General features: G+C 48.7%; 1 protein-coding gene across 2 annotated transcripts in view; it reads right to left on the bottom strand.

Annotated features, from left to right (window-relative positions):
• The window catches only part of RBM33 (RNA binding motif protein 33), a 127,886-nt gene that overhangs the window by 45,148 nt on the left and 67,541 nt on the right, over positions 1–15,197 (bottom strand). For both annotated transcript variants that reach the window (XM_044246909.1, XM_044246910.1), the window contains exon 9: positions 9,535–9,593. In XM_044246909.1, coding sequence (XP_044102844.1) covers positions 9,535–9,593 — 59 coding nt within the window. The remainder of the gene's footprint in view (positions 1–9,534; positions 9,594–15,197) is intronic.

The raw sequence follows: 15,197 nt of genomic DNA, 5'->3' as shown, positions 1-15,197 counted from the left end.
CAGAATCTTCGGAGCATTTCAGTATCTCACACCCAGTACGTGGCTAGAAAGCGGCGGAGCCCAGACTCACTCCCAGGCCGCCCACCTCCAGAGCGCACACACTCACCGTGCCTGTTATGAACAGTTATTTCACGTTCCGTCGTCTGTCTCACTGTTTTACGATCACATATGTACAGGTCATCGTGTGACAGTACGTGAGGGCTGCAGAGTCACGAAAACCAATAAATACTAAATCAAGCCTACAGTCAGACAGCTATGGAAATCCCTCCGCTGACCTGAATGGTGGAAGAAATTAGCAGTTCTTATCTGATCAGCCTATGACAACCTGATACAGGAGGCAGAACCCAAGATGTTATCTACAATTTAGAAGAAAGCGCTGACTAAAGTTGAGTAAACAAGGAAAGTTCTGGCTTGGTAGTTTGTCCAGCAGAATTAGAATGGAAAGAGGGTTTTGCTAGCATCACCTTGAACCCAGAGGCAGCCACCAGCCAGCTGTGACCCCCTGGGGGACGGACCGTGGCAGGTCCACCAGGCCCAGCCACACTGGCTCTGGGGGAGAGCCAGCTTTACGGGCACCTGCCTCAAATCCAACCAGAAAGAAACCGATTTCCAAGAGGCCAAATACGGCATAAGGGCCAGGGGGTACAAAGATTAGATAAAAGGGGCAGATAATACAAGACAGTATTCAGAAAGAAAGTCAATAGCTCGTCCATGAAATGAACCAGAATGACAAATGCTCCCTCTCTGGAGGTAGCAGGTCACAATGGACACAAGGGAGAAATCATCTGAGGAAGACACGTGGACCCCTCGCTGCATCCACTGGCCTCAATGGACAACAGGACCCAAGAACTTGAATATTTACATGAGCTTTAAAACTTAAGCTTACAGACCCTAAAAGCTTCTTACTGGCTATCAGCAGTATTGCCTTCTTGAAAGAGAAATTTAACAATTGCCAAGTATCATGAAGCTCACAGTGCCACTTTCCTCACTGGTTTCTATTTCACTTTGAACATAGAGGTCACTCTCTTTTTCTGTATTTACACAACTTAAATTCCACCCGTTAAGTTTTAGCCTTGGTGGTAAAGATTGCTAATCGCTTACCCAGTATAAATTCTCACTTCTTCCTAAGTAATCAAAGGGCAGCACAGCCCACCTAAAAAAACCCTGAATTTGCCACAAGAGTGCCCATGGGACTAGGTTCTGGCCAACAAGACATCGCTGACACTGTGGGACAGGGACCCGAGGAAGGCTCCTTAGGGGGTCTGCCTCAGCGGGCACACGCCTTTTGTCCCCATCCTTCCTCCTCATCTGGCATGGAATTTGGGTAGAGTGATAGATGGCCACTGTAACATCACAGAACGGCTATACCAACACAGAACTTTCTCATTTTTATGCAAAACATAAAGACACTCGGTTTATGTCACTGTTATCTGAGTTTTCTGTTACATGCAACCTCATTCGCATCCTGACCCCAAACAAGTCAAGTACGACACAGTATCTTTCAGGAACACACTGCCGAGGAACAGGCACAACAAACAACTTTCCCTTTAAGGGACGAAGAAACTCGGGTTTACAGTTAGAAGTGGATTAGCCCAAGCTCCACTGTCCACGGAACTCAGGCCATAAAGGCCCATTTTCGGATTTGCTCTACAAAGTGCTCTTTCCGCGGTGACCAGTGTGTCTTCGGGCGACGCTGAACACGCCATGGCTCCAAGCAGGCCCCATCTAGGAGACTCTCCCGACGAGAGCATTCATTTAAGAACTTCTATCATTTCACGGGTATAAAAGATAATAAATTACCAATTCCCTCCACCAAATGCACAATCATTTTAAGACTGTGAGTGAGCTGTGAATATATCACTTAACAGAACTTTCCGTACTAATTCTTCTGCCTTTTGAAAGAAAAGGCTACCTTAATCCTTTCAACTAATTGCTCTATTTTGCTTTTCTTTCTATGCCTTTAAGTGTCTAAGGTAAAAAATTATCATCCTCTCCTGTAATTCTTATACAGACGGTACTCTCCCTTCTTCCGCATCTCTTGTTAATTACATGATGTTATCTGCGTTAATCCTACTCAGAAAGAACTGACAACTTCAACCACAGGAAAAAAAAAAGAGGAGAACTCTGCATAAATTGCTTAGCTCAAAGTTAATCGTATAATGCGAGAATAAAGCGGCTCTAACGGCTATTGTATGACTTATCAGCTTCCCTAACAGGGTCACTTGATATATTTTAATAAGACTAATTAAATACCTTAACAGTGTCATTGAAACTTCATGAATCTTTCAATGAATTACAACCTTCCTTTATAGCATGTTTTCATTTATTAATCTCGCTTAAAATGCAAAGAACTATATAAGAGACAAGCAGACACTTAAGAACCACGCGTCTCAGTTAATTCTGATTAAATGTGGGTTAAATGCAGAGAATAAGGCCACCAGTGACCCCTGACATCATTAAAATTGTACCCTTCGATCACAGTGTTAATCCTCTTATTTCAGTTTTTCCATAGACCTTTTTTCTTTCAGATTGTGCCTTATTTAATACCTACATCTATTCCCTAAAAGGTACTTTTGTATCGGGAGATGCTCCCTAAACATTCTGAAGAAGGACAGCGCCAGCGCATGGCACCAGCCTTCGGAGATGGGGCTGGGGCGCATGGACTCCACACGGATGGAGCCACACGAGACAATGCTACGGGCTCAGAGTGAAGCCAGCAGACACACTAGAGCATCTCTAACTTAGTACAAAACACTGCTTTGATGAACACACTGAAGCTTACTTAGTTCTCATATTTCAACAACGAAAAGCCCTTTACCCCTGCACCTCACGCCTCCTGTTGTCCTCCCCAACAATCCCACCGAAGGGCAGTACGGGCCCTTTCAGAGCAAATGTGGCCACCCCGGCTCTCAATGACAGTCACAATCTTAAACACGGTCTGGATTAACATACTCAGAGAGAAAGGGAGAGGTACGCCAGGACTGCGAGACTCGGACTGCCGCGGCTAAAACCCCGTCCGCACCCAGTGATATGAACTTGAGCAACTGAATCCTTCCAAGACTCGGGTCCCCCTCTGTGAGCTGGAGAAGACGTTACCCTCACGCGGCTGTGGAACCCAAGCTCTGAGCCAACTCTGAGACACCGTGAGCACTCGGTAACTGTTGCCTTGCCCAACGACGTCCAAGGACGGGCTCCAGGACTATCCCCTCACTCGGAACAGGACGCAGTTAAAAAGCAGAGCAGCGGCTCTGCCACTGCGAGCAGTCTGTTTGAACACTCTCATCGGTAAATACCCCCACCACGAGACCCGCAATCCCTGCTCCTAGCTATTTACCCACTACTACGTTCATATAGAAAACGCACACATTTAATACCAACTTTACTCACAGTAGCCAAAGACTAGAAATAACCTAATGTCCACATAGCGAATGGACGCACAGACTGCGGTACATCCACACGGGAGAGCACTACTTGCCAATACAAACAGATGAGCCGCGTACAGGGAAAGGCTCTCAAGAGCACCGTGGCAAGGGAAGGCCGTCAGACTCACACCATCCCGGGACAGGATTTCAGTGACCGGAAGCAGATCTGGCTGTGGGAGCTGGGACGCGGAGAGGAGGGACCACAGAAGGGCAGCAAGAGGAAGCCACTGGGAGACACGACTGCTGTCGACATCTTAACTGTAGTGATTTAGTGATTACACAAGTGTGGGTCCTTGTGAATTTTCACAAGCTTGCACATAACAAGACCTACACTGTAAAGAAGTTTAAGTTTCTAATCTTTTGAGGACTGCTTTCCAGTCCTTTATAATAAAATAGGGCCTCTTTCAAAGTTTATCTTAAAAATGCATTTTAAAAGAATTCCAGGTCTTCAGAGACTCCAGAGGAAGTAAGTATTTAAGATAAAAACTGGTGTGCTCTGCAGGATGCATGGTAGACACAGGCCATGAAGATCTTGTTGGCACACACAGAAGGTTCTGAGAGCTGGACAGTGTGGACCGGCCGGACCGTTAGGGCGCAGTCGGCTGGGCTGCACGCAGGACTTCCAGTCTACCACTTCCGAGAGGGTGGATGAAAGGTTTGCACTCCAACCTAACAGCTGACTTAGCTGAAGACGCAAAACGACATTCTAGCACACACGTTCAGAAGGCAGCTATTACAATGAGGCCTACTGGCTGACTTACTGAACACGAAACCCACTTCACAGCGTCTCAGTCCACACTCCGGGGCTTGGCGTCCCACGTGCAGACTCGCGCCCGGCCGATCTCACACACAACGGACGCCGGCAGGGCGGCAAGTCACGTCAAAGGGGCGCTGCACCTCATCCCCACCATACTTAATAGTGGTTACCGCAGTGGTTAGCTGCTCTGTTACTGCTGCAGATGGGAATGCACTGATATGATTAAATTTGATGGTATGATAATATATGGTAATCATGATTAATCAGAAAGCCACCAGCAAATGGAGGATGTTGGGCATCATGTCACCTGCATTTTCAACCGCGTTCCCTCCCTGCGAGCCTGACAACGTCTGACAGCTGGAAGCCTCTCGTCCCACACCCGCCTGCTACTACTCGCACATCTGGTAAGAGAAAATGCCCGTCATTCCGTCCCGATCTTAAGTGCTAATAATTACAAGGCATGGCAGGCAAGTTGTAAAAACAGTTAGGGGTTCCAAAGAAAGGCTGGACTAAAGTCCAGATTCACATCTGCAAGGGCTCTAATGAGAAAGAAATGGAATCTGAGGCAGCAGTCTCATCAAACACGATTTGCATGAAATGCCATATAAAACCCACCCAGGCCGTGTCAATCACCAGCACCTGATGCCACACACCCGCTCCACGGGAAGAGCCTGTGCTCAGACCTACCTGCCAGGGGCTACAGCTACACATAAACACAAACGGAAATCTTACCGGGTGAACCTAAGTAATCATGTAATTGCTAAGAAGATTAATTTAAACTTTTTAGTGGTATTTTGTTTTAAAACGCAATCTTTGGTTTGAATTCCAACAGAAACCCACTGAGAAATTATTTAGCAGCCAAAGTACCTGGTTATTTAACTGTTTAGCCTGAAATACCACCTCTACCCAGTGCATCCATTCAAAATCAGTGACTGAACAGGTTTTAAAATACCCTAGGTCAAGAATCTTTACATGAGTTATCGGGGTTTACCCACACGCTTAAAAATAGCAATTGTAGGGGCACCTGGGTGGCTCAGTGGGTTAAAGCCTCTGCCCTCGGCTCAGGTCATGATCCCAGGGTCCTGGGATCGAGCCCCGCATCGGGCTCTCTGCTCGGCGGGGAGCCTGCTTCCTCCTCTCTTTCTCTCTGCCTGTCTCTCTGCCTACTCGTGATCTCTGTCTGTCAAATAAATAAATAAAATCTTTAAAAAAAAAAATAGCAATTGTACCGACAACTAAAACAAATTAGGTTAGCAAAATCTCAAAGCAACACCTCAAACTATTATTAACCAACATTTTAGTGTTACTTTTTTAAGTGAGCCCACTTTAAAAATGATGAACACCTCTTTGAGGGCAAACACGTGACTGGAAATCACACTTACAGACAAAAACAAGCCTTCCAACTTTACACCAGTGACAACAACATCAGGGACAGCCTTTGCGGAAAGGAAAACCTATCAGACTAACCCGTAAAACAAAGAGCATTTGGCAAGGAGAAGAGATCATGAGCAGAAAGGTAAAGGAGCCTCCCCACCCCACTCCCCCATAAAAACAAAACAAAGAAAACCACAACTGTTCTGTGAAACTACATTCAAAGGTCTTCACATGAGTGAGGCCGCTTCAGGAGAGCGTGCAGGATGGCAGGAGGCAGAAGGCAAGACCGGAGGAGCGGGTTAGGAGGGAGGGACGGGCCCTTACACAGCAGCACCTGTACTCCTCACGGCAGCCGCCGACTTCCGGTGCCTGTCTGCTCCGGCGAGCGCTCCGGTACCGTTCCCGGAGCGGATCGGCAGAGTGATACTACGACATGACAAGGTGTATGACAAGAGTCCATTCTCTGACAACGCTATCAAAGACACTGAGATAGACAGACAGACAGGTAACTGGGATTAGGAAGAACAAAGCAGCCTGGGAATTACATAGTTCGTGACGAGAAATGTTTTCAAGTGCAGCACAGAGCTGTATCCATAGTGAAAATTAAAGACACAGATCGGACTCTTAGGTGCAAACCTGAATCACAAAACAAGTCAGCAAACTCCAAAATAAGGGAGTGGGGCTGGGGGCAGACCCGGAGCGTCCTGACAGGAGCACGGAAGGGGCAGCTGGACGCCAAGAGCTGAGGCAGAATCTTCCAGAAACATCAACTGTAAGGATGCCCTTCTTAGGGTATTTAGTACTCTGACATTCAAGCTTTGTCTTAAAAACCGTTTACTCAAGTCTTTTAATAAAATTCACCAAAGAGGAAATAAAAATATTAGTTCTCCTACTATATCACGTATAGCCTAGAATACCGTATTTTCACCTAAGATTTGAATTTTTCAAACATTCTTAAGTAATTCTATGAAAAACAGGCTTACCAGCTTGCCTAGACTTCTCTGATTTTTAATTTAAAAACTGGAGGCATTACCACCTAATACAATTTCTAGGTGTACTAGCTCTAAATTAGGAATTTCTCAAGTTTTCGTAAAATTGTCAAGCAAAATGGATTTTTAAGTAAAGCCTGCCACTGTTGGGGAAGAGCAGAACACCTTAACACTAATACCAACTAGATACTAATCCCTTTAAAATCTGGAAATCTGGTGGTTCTTGTACCGGCTGCCTGTTTTGCTCTTTGGTCAGACGGGGAGAAAGTGAACGTGACGTAATTCTCTGGCGCAAATCATGGATGTACCGTTAAAAACAAGTAAAAACGTAAATTACACACCCCTTCTCCAAACTACTCGTTTTCCGCAGGGCTCCTGGCAGAGTCTGTTCCAGTCAGTACGTGTCCTTGGCGCACAAAAGGATGTGAATTACAGAATGTACAGAGCAAAGGGAAATTCCCGGCAATCTTGTCCTTCCCATCCCAAGCTCCTTTACGGAACCTCCACTGCTCCGAGGACAGGTGGACCTCTTGCTGCCGGCTCAGGAGGCCCCGATCCACGGCTGCACATTAGCCTGTGCACACAGTCCTACTCGCCCTGCGCCCAGCAGAGCTGGCCTATGTGCACAGGAAGTACAGATCAACAGTGGCTCAGTAAGTGACACAGCACGTTAGTACTGAATGACCGCGCTGCGAGACTGCAGTGAGCCTCACTTTGCTCAACAGATCCGTGTAATTCACATCTGTTTGTGTGCCAAGGAAGTCTACCGATCTGAACACACTCCAGGATGATTCCGAAGTCAGGCTTCCCCACCTGACTGCTTTATCACCTTACAAAGCAAAAGTAACAGGACACACCCCTGGGCAAACGGCCATCAGTTAAGAAAACTCCAAGGGGTTTTGTTAAAACACAGCAAGACTATCCCCACTAGTTTTATAATTTTATAAAACTGGCTTTACTGAATTCTGCCTGTCTGCTAGTCTGTTTTATGGGTTGGGACTAGCACTCCGCAGAAGCACCTGGAAGGAAGGAGACGCGTGCTCACAAAACTACGCTTACACTGACAGCAACCACGTCCAACCTAGCAGAAAAGGGACAATCAGTTTTATTCAATAAAGATCTGGTTTATGTAAAGTAGCAGGCAATGGCCCAGAGTTGGTCCCCCTTCTTAATGATATTGTAGTACACCTTTTTAAAACATACTACCTCTTGTGTGTTTCTAAAAAAAAAAAAAAATGTAAGTCCTCTCTACACCCGTCGTGGAACTTCAGCCCTGAGAGCAAGAGCCGCCCGCTCCACTGACTGAGCAACGGGTGCCTCCACCTCTCACGTAGAGACTGCACAGCTGATCATCTGCTCCTGGGAAGACCGACTACAGAAATAAGCACTTTCAAGACCACAGGCTGTAACTGCAGCTCAAGACCCAGCATTTGGGACATAACAGAAGGTACAGGACGTGTCAGATACCAACAGACCAGTGAGCTGCAGGGAGCCTCCCGTTAGCCCAGCAGCTTCCTGCCGCCTGTACATACTGCCCGTCTCAAAAACAGTAACAAAAGAAAACATCACACTTTGCAGAAACTCTTCCAAAAGCAGCTCCACGGTATTTACTACCCCCACTGAACCATATAACTGAAAAGTAAGTTCACAATTTAGGGGTGCCTGGCTGGCTCCTCCATCGGTAAAGTGCGTGACTACTGGTCTAAGGGTTCTGGGTTTGAGCTCCACATTGTGTGTAGAGACTACTTAAAAATAAAATCTTTTAAATAACAGTTCAATTTCTCAAAGAGATATTCTTTTGGGGGCACCAGGGTGGCTCAGTAGGTTAAGCATCTGACTCTGGATTTCGGCAAAGGTCATGATCTCAGGGTCGTGGGACTGAGGCCTGTGTCAGGCTCTGTGCTCAGTAGGGTGTCTGCTGCGTTCTCTCTTCCCCTTTGCCCACCCCCTGATGCTCTCTCTCTAAAATAAATAAATAAATCTTTAAGAAAAGAGAGAAAGAGAAAGATATTTTAGTTAAGGAAAGCGTAGCAAAGTATGGAGGGGGAGAACCGGTGCTTTCTTGTAAAGGTATTTTAAAGAGAAACACCTTCATTTTAAACTACAAAACCAATAGCTCGTTAAGACTTTTAGGGTTCAGTTAGTCGTTTTGTTTTGCTTTTTGTTTTTTTGAGCACGTAGAAGATCTCATTTAAAAAAGCTTACGAAGACTGACTGATTTCTTTTTTTTTTTTTTTTAAAGATTTTATTTATTTATTTGACAGAGAGAGATCGCAAGTAGGCAGAGAGGCAGGCAGAGAGAGGGGAGGAAGCAGGCTCCCTGCCGAGCAGAGAGCCCAACGCGGGACTCGATCCCAGGACCCTGAGATCATGACCTGAGCAGAAGGCAGCGGCTTAACCCACTGAGCCACCCAGGCACCCCAAGACTGACTGATTTATTTGAGAGAGAGCATGCACGAGTGATTGTGGGGGTGATGTGGGCAGAGGGAGAGAGAATTCTAAGGCTGGGGGCAGAGGCCAACAGGGGCTCAATCCCATGACCCTGAGCCGAAACCAAAGGTCGGACGCTTAACCGACTGAGCTACCCAGGTGCCCCAAGAGGCCATTATTATCCCCCAGAACTGCACACACACCCACACGTACGCAAATCCACCTGTGCACGCACACACACCATGATAAAGCAAGGCCCTTTCTCACTTAAAGTACTTAAAGACTGATTTCAATAATGAAATCAAAATTCACCTCTTTAAGATGAAAGGCACCGTATGATGATCCTGATTCAACACTTTTACAGTTAAACAAAATTAATTCCATTCTCAAAAACCCAGTGACCTTAAGCTTTTAACAAACATTTTCCAGTGCAAAAATTATTGTCAATATTTACAAATCTTTAAACTTCTATTTAGTTGGAACCACGCGTATTTGCTGTCTGAATGTTTCTCAGCAAACGTATGCTCGTCCTATCGCAGCAGAAGGAGCAGCTGCTACTCACTGGGAATCTCTGCGGCCCCACAGCGGGTCTCGGCTGGCTCGGGACTGGCAGCAAGGGCACTAGGAAGAAAAACAGCTCTGGTTACAAACACCCTTTACGTCACAAACAAACCCACCGAGAAAGGAATACAGCGTGTCAAGTTTAATACCAAATGTATGTTCTGTGTACAGTACCCGTACTCTGTCAGGGTTACACTTAACCTACACCCCAGACGAGGATGGGCGAGTGGAACGTGGGCCGGCATACGAAGGCACACGCAGAAGCTGAGATTTCAGCGGGGGATTCCTATGCAGAACTACAACGCTTTGCAACAAAGAGCTTACTCCTCTAAAACGAAACACGCCCCCGTGTTTCACATCCATATTCCAGTTATCCAGACAATCTACTCCAGTTACATTTTCTGACTCCAACCAAACATAGACTTACATTGAAATCCTCTAGAATAGTGACACGGAGGGAGGCGGCAGAAGAAGGAAGACACACATGCCCACGGCAGCGTTACAAGGAAACATCTACTACACAACCTACCACACCGAGACCAGAGGTTCGGTTTTGGTGGTTGTTTTTAAAGAAGCAGAACTCCAATCCATCTACCAGAGGAACGCAAAATCATGTCATTTTAAAGCAGATATTTTATAGTAGGGAAGAAGCCACATGTCAGTTTTACGCCCTGGGGCTAAATCAGGTATGCTCAAGCTACCTGAAACGTATGCATTGTACTGATCTTGATTTTGGAGGAAAAAAAAAACAAACCACCACCGGCCTGGGGATTGCTCTCCAGGGTGTACCCTGTCTCTCACTTCACAGCCCGATGACTGTCCCATGCACGCGGTAAGCTCTCAGGGGGTCAGTTATTACGGGCTCAACTGCGGTCCCCCCCCAAATGCCCATGCTCAAGTCCCAGCTGCCGGGCCGTCAGAACAGGACTGCATTTGGGCTAGGGGCCCTTTAACGAGGTGATCACATAGAATGAGGTCACAGGGACGGGCCCTGGTCCGGCTGGCCGGTGTCCTTGTAAGACATTAGGACACAGACATGACAGAGAAAAACCAGCCAACAGAGGATACGGGGAAAATAAAATAGCATTAATACCACATACCAAATGTTTAATTAAAAAAATGTCTGGTAAATGAGAAACAGAGAAATGACACAGCTTAAAGGTCAAAATTATTGTAAAAACAGAACACTAAGACAAATTTTATTTACTGCAGGTACTCGAGGAGCTCTAGACATCAAGCCCTGTAATGAGGGTCAGATGTCCACAGGTCCGATTTAAAGGGATGGTGTGTACAGAGCAGAGTCAGCACCCATCAAATATAAAGTGTGGTGAAAAGAAACTTACTTGGATAAAATGTAAAATGGCAGAAGTCCTGAGAGACAGAGAGAGAGAGAGAGAGAGAAAGCCTAATCCAAAATTTCAAACTGAGAAGAGGTCAAGTTGAGAGACTTTACATAGACCAAGAGCTGATCCCCAAGTCTGCACAGCCTGCTAAAAGGCACTGGGGAAGGGGGAGGAGTTCATCAATTTAACCAAAGCAAAACAGCAGATTGTGAAGTAGAGAAAGAAACAATTACAGTATCTTTGACTTCAAAAGATTACAGTGAAAGTGAAAAACAAACTACCTATTAAACAATATAAAGATGATGGTTTGTACATTGAACACCAAATATAAAGTACCCAGACCTTCAAGACTATGTACCACTGATTTTTAAACTTGGCACTTAAATACCAATTTCCAGTCAGAAACCTCCAATACAACAAAAAGATTAAAGGTAAAATTAAGTCTCTCTACCTGCGGGGAATGAGAGCAAGAAAGCCAGGAGCAGCCTCTGGGAAGAAATCGGATGATTACATGATTAACAGATCGCTTACACAGAAGCCTCCTCGTTAGCTGGCTCTCTTTTTCTTTCTTTCTTTTTTATTTTTTTAAGATTTTATTTATTTATTTGTCAGAAAGAAAGAGAGAGAAAGCACACAAGCAGGCAGAGAGGCAGGCTCCCTGCTGAGCAAGGAGCCCGATGCGGGACTCGATCCCAGGACGCTGGGATCATGACGTGAGCTGAAGGCAGCGGCTTAACCCACTGAGCCACCGAGGCGTCCCTTTCTTTCCTTTTTTAAAGTAAACTATAAAAAGCCACAAAAAAAGAAAGGAGGGAAAAAGAACAAAAGTGACAGAAGAGAGCACCTAAGGACCGGTGTGAGGGGCAGATCGGAGATCCAGCCTGGAGAGAGGGCCTCAGTCAGACCAGCCAGGCCTCTGCAAAGTGTCCCTTGGGAGCTCCGCAGTCTCCAGGGCTCGTGAGCAGGGGACACTTCCAACTAGCTGCCTCTCTCTGCGCCGTGAGCAGAAGAATTTAATACTTATAAAGGTAACACACCATTCTTGCTGAACCCTCTACTTGGAATATTTGATATTTAACATTTATCTTTCTGTTGTCCCATGTATTTAACGGACTAAACCGATCAAGTTTTTAATTCATTACAATAGTTAAATAAGCAAAAATCTAGAACACAAGTTAAATTTCCACCAAAACTGGTTAATTATAATAGGACGGAACCCTCTGTGTCCCTGAAAAGGAATCAGGAAAAGACACGCTTATGCTGTTACTTCTCTTAAAACATTTCCGTGCACCTGTCCGTGGCCTGCAGCTCAGAGACCCTGGGGCAGAGTGCGCGCTAGGCACAGGAGACGTGCAGACACTGGCAGCCTCTCTCAGGAAGGGCACACTCATCTCCTGGGGAACACGCGACTCTTCAACAGTGCCCTGTGCATATGCCCAGCTAGGGCAGGGCTGTGCCCTTCCCCCACAGCAGCCCAGCTCAAGACCAAAGGGACACTGAAGAAGGAACATGGGCTCCGCAGCAGCCAGTTTCACACTGAAGAATCATTTAGCTGGTTCCAAGAGTGTAAAACCCATTGTCAGAGCTGGTCTTCCATTTATGGAACGATGAGCTTTGCGGCGTAAGGCCTGCCTTCGGTATGTCAGGGTGCTGACTTTTTGGGAAGGCACGAGGTTTTCATATCTGGAAGCTGTCCTGGGGTTTCCTTGGAGCTTTCCCACTCCAGACTTCTAACACTATTTGTTTTTATTAGGCTAAAGAGTATCTGTGCACCCACCACCTGCCAGTTTTCCATTCAGTGTTTACGAGGAAATACACAGTAACCGATGCTGACCTCAGTAAAATTCTTCTGACAAACGACACTGAGTGCAGGTGCCTGTCCTAGGAAGCCGCTTCGGAAAGGGCTACTCTCCCGCGGGGGTGGCGCATCCCGCAGCTGCTGCAGGAGACCCGGGCTGTGGGCCCCTCACAAGGACGACCTTGGGGAAGTCAGCAGCCCTACCGTTTGCCTCGGGAGCGCAGAGCCCCGGCGGAGATGAGGCGGGCAAAAAAGATTCCAGTACAAGCTGGGGACAGGCAGAGGCTGGCAGGGGGTCGGGGACCCGCTCTGCCTCTGCCTCCCAGGTCTGTCAAGCACAAGCAGTCTCCAGTAACACGCCCAAGGCCAGCCTGCCGCCTTCACCACCCCAGACATGGCTCCAAGGCACAGAACAGTGTCAGAGCGCCTCCAGGCCACCGCCCTCCTCCCACGCTTCAAGTCCCCTCTCAGACTTCTCCCCAACTTCTGCAACTTCGGGATTCCAAGTTCAGTATCAGCAGAGCCCATGGGGGCCTCAGCCACCCCCCTCTTACTCAATGGGAAACTAAACGCTCCCAAAGATGGGGCTGTCTTCCTCCCTGCCAGCTCTGCAGGTGAGGCGGGACGGCTCAGGGCTGGCAGCGCGGTTTCAGACGCCAGCCCGGGCTCTCGCATCATCCGAACTGTCACCCCTACCCCCAGCTGCTGTCCATCCACCGGCCTGACCCGTGCCCCAGAGTTCAGCTCCTGTCCTACCAGTCTCCCGCCCTGCTTTTAGTCCCGAGAGAGACCACGCTTCCTGCGCCTGGTCTCCTGGGTCCCCGACTACTGCCCTCCACCCCTCCGCAGCCACACCCAGATCTGGTTGTCAAAAGTGACCCACCTTTCCGCAGTCTCTACAAAGCCCCCTTCTCACCTCTACCTTCAACCTCGCCACCTCACTCTCCTAGTGGCCGCACCTCCTTCTCATCCGTGACAAGCAACGCCGCCCACTACTGCTGCCAACACCCGGCTTCCGGCAAGTGCAAGCCGTGCCCTTGCCACAAAGCCACGCTATGGTCTGATGCTAAGCTCCCCACTACACAGCTCAAGGGGCTGCAACACGCCTCCAGACCCCGCCAGCACGTCCAGTCCTCTGCTGCCCTAGAGGGAGGCTCCATACCTCCTCTCCCGTCTTCAGACCCGCAACACTGCCCCTCCCGTCCGCCGTCCTGCTCCTGTGTCCCACCATGCCCGGCAAACGCAGTCGCCCGCACCTGCATCCCTGAGTTCTCGCCGTCTCAACGGGCTGCTGCTTTCCCCATCTGAAAATAAGAAACGTTCTAGCCCACTTCCTCCTGCCAACTACCATCCAACTTCTGTGTTAGCAAAACACCTTCAAGGACTGTCAATGACACGCCCTCCCATTTCTGTGCCCCAATCTCTATCCAACCTGCCTGAGTGAGACAGGCACCTTCCCTGTGACACAACCGCCTGTCAAAATGCGCAAGACCCCCCCTGCCGAGGGCGGTCGTCAGCCTGCAGTCCACGCCACGGCTGCCCTGTCGGCAGAGGCCACCTCCCACCGCCGCTCACCCCCCACAACTCTTTCCGCTTCCTCCTTGCTACCCTGTGCCAGGCCCCGAGCTGTCCAGGTTACAGGCCTTGGGCTCTCCCCACACTTTAACTTCCCTCCTCTGGGCCTCTCCCTGGGCACAGGCTCTCAACCTGCCTATGTGCCAACCACCCAGCAAGTTGTACTTGAACCTGGACCTCCTCGTCCAAACTCTAACTGCCCACCGGACGCCACCACCCGCAGGCACATCCGGAGCAGAACTTCAGGCCTCCCCGGCTCAAAACCAACTCTGCCCTACCACAGGGGGCGGTTAAGTCCATGCCTCAGACACTAGACCCCCCAGCGCCCCCTCTGCCTCCGCCCTCCCTCACCCTCTCCGGGCCATCACATCCTGCTGGCTCGAGCAGCTGACGGCTTTCGACCGCCACCGCCTCCACCCTATCTGAGCCACCACCGTGCGTCGCCCGGGTCAGCATCACCGTCCCCTGGCTGAACGCTGGCTTCCACCTGCCCCTACAGCCCTACAGCCAACACAGCAGCAAAAATGACTCTTCTAAGCCAGAAACCAGATCACGTCATTCCCCTCCTTAAACTCCTCCAGTCACAGCCCTTTGTGCTCAGAGGGAAAACCCCGGCTCTTCGGAGGGCTGGAAGCTCACGTGCCAGAGGTCCCAGGTTCTTCTCTGCTCTCACCAGTCCACTCAGTCATGTCAAGTCTTTCTGGTTCTGGAACACTCAGGGCGTGGTCTCACGCTCCCCTGCTGATCCCTCTGCCTGGAACACTCTCCCCTGAGACCGTGACATCGCCGGCCCCCTGACCACCTTCCACTCTGAGCTCCGCGACGAAGCCCGCCCTCGTCTCCCACGTTGCGCGGCCGACTCCAGGCCCCAGGCGCGTGCTCTGCGCGCTCACGCTGCACACGGGATGTTTCTCGCCCGCTGCCCGTCCCTGTCTCCTAGACAGCAGG

This window comes from Neovison vison, chromosome 4 (assembly GCF_020171115.1).
Source record: "Neovison vison isolate M4711 chromosome 4, ASM_NN_V1, whole genome shotgun sequence".
In the NCBI taxonomy this organism is placed as follows: domain Eukaryota; kingdom Metazoa; phylum Chordata; class Mammalia; order Carnivora; family Mustelidae; genus Neogale; species Neogale vison.
Note: the sequence above shows the minus strand (reverse complement) of the source record. Positions and strands in the feature narration are given on the sequence as shown.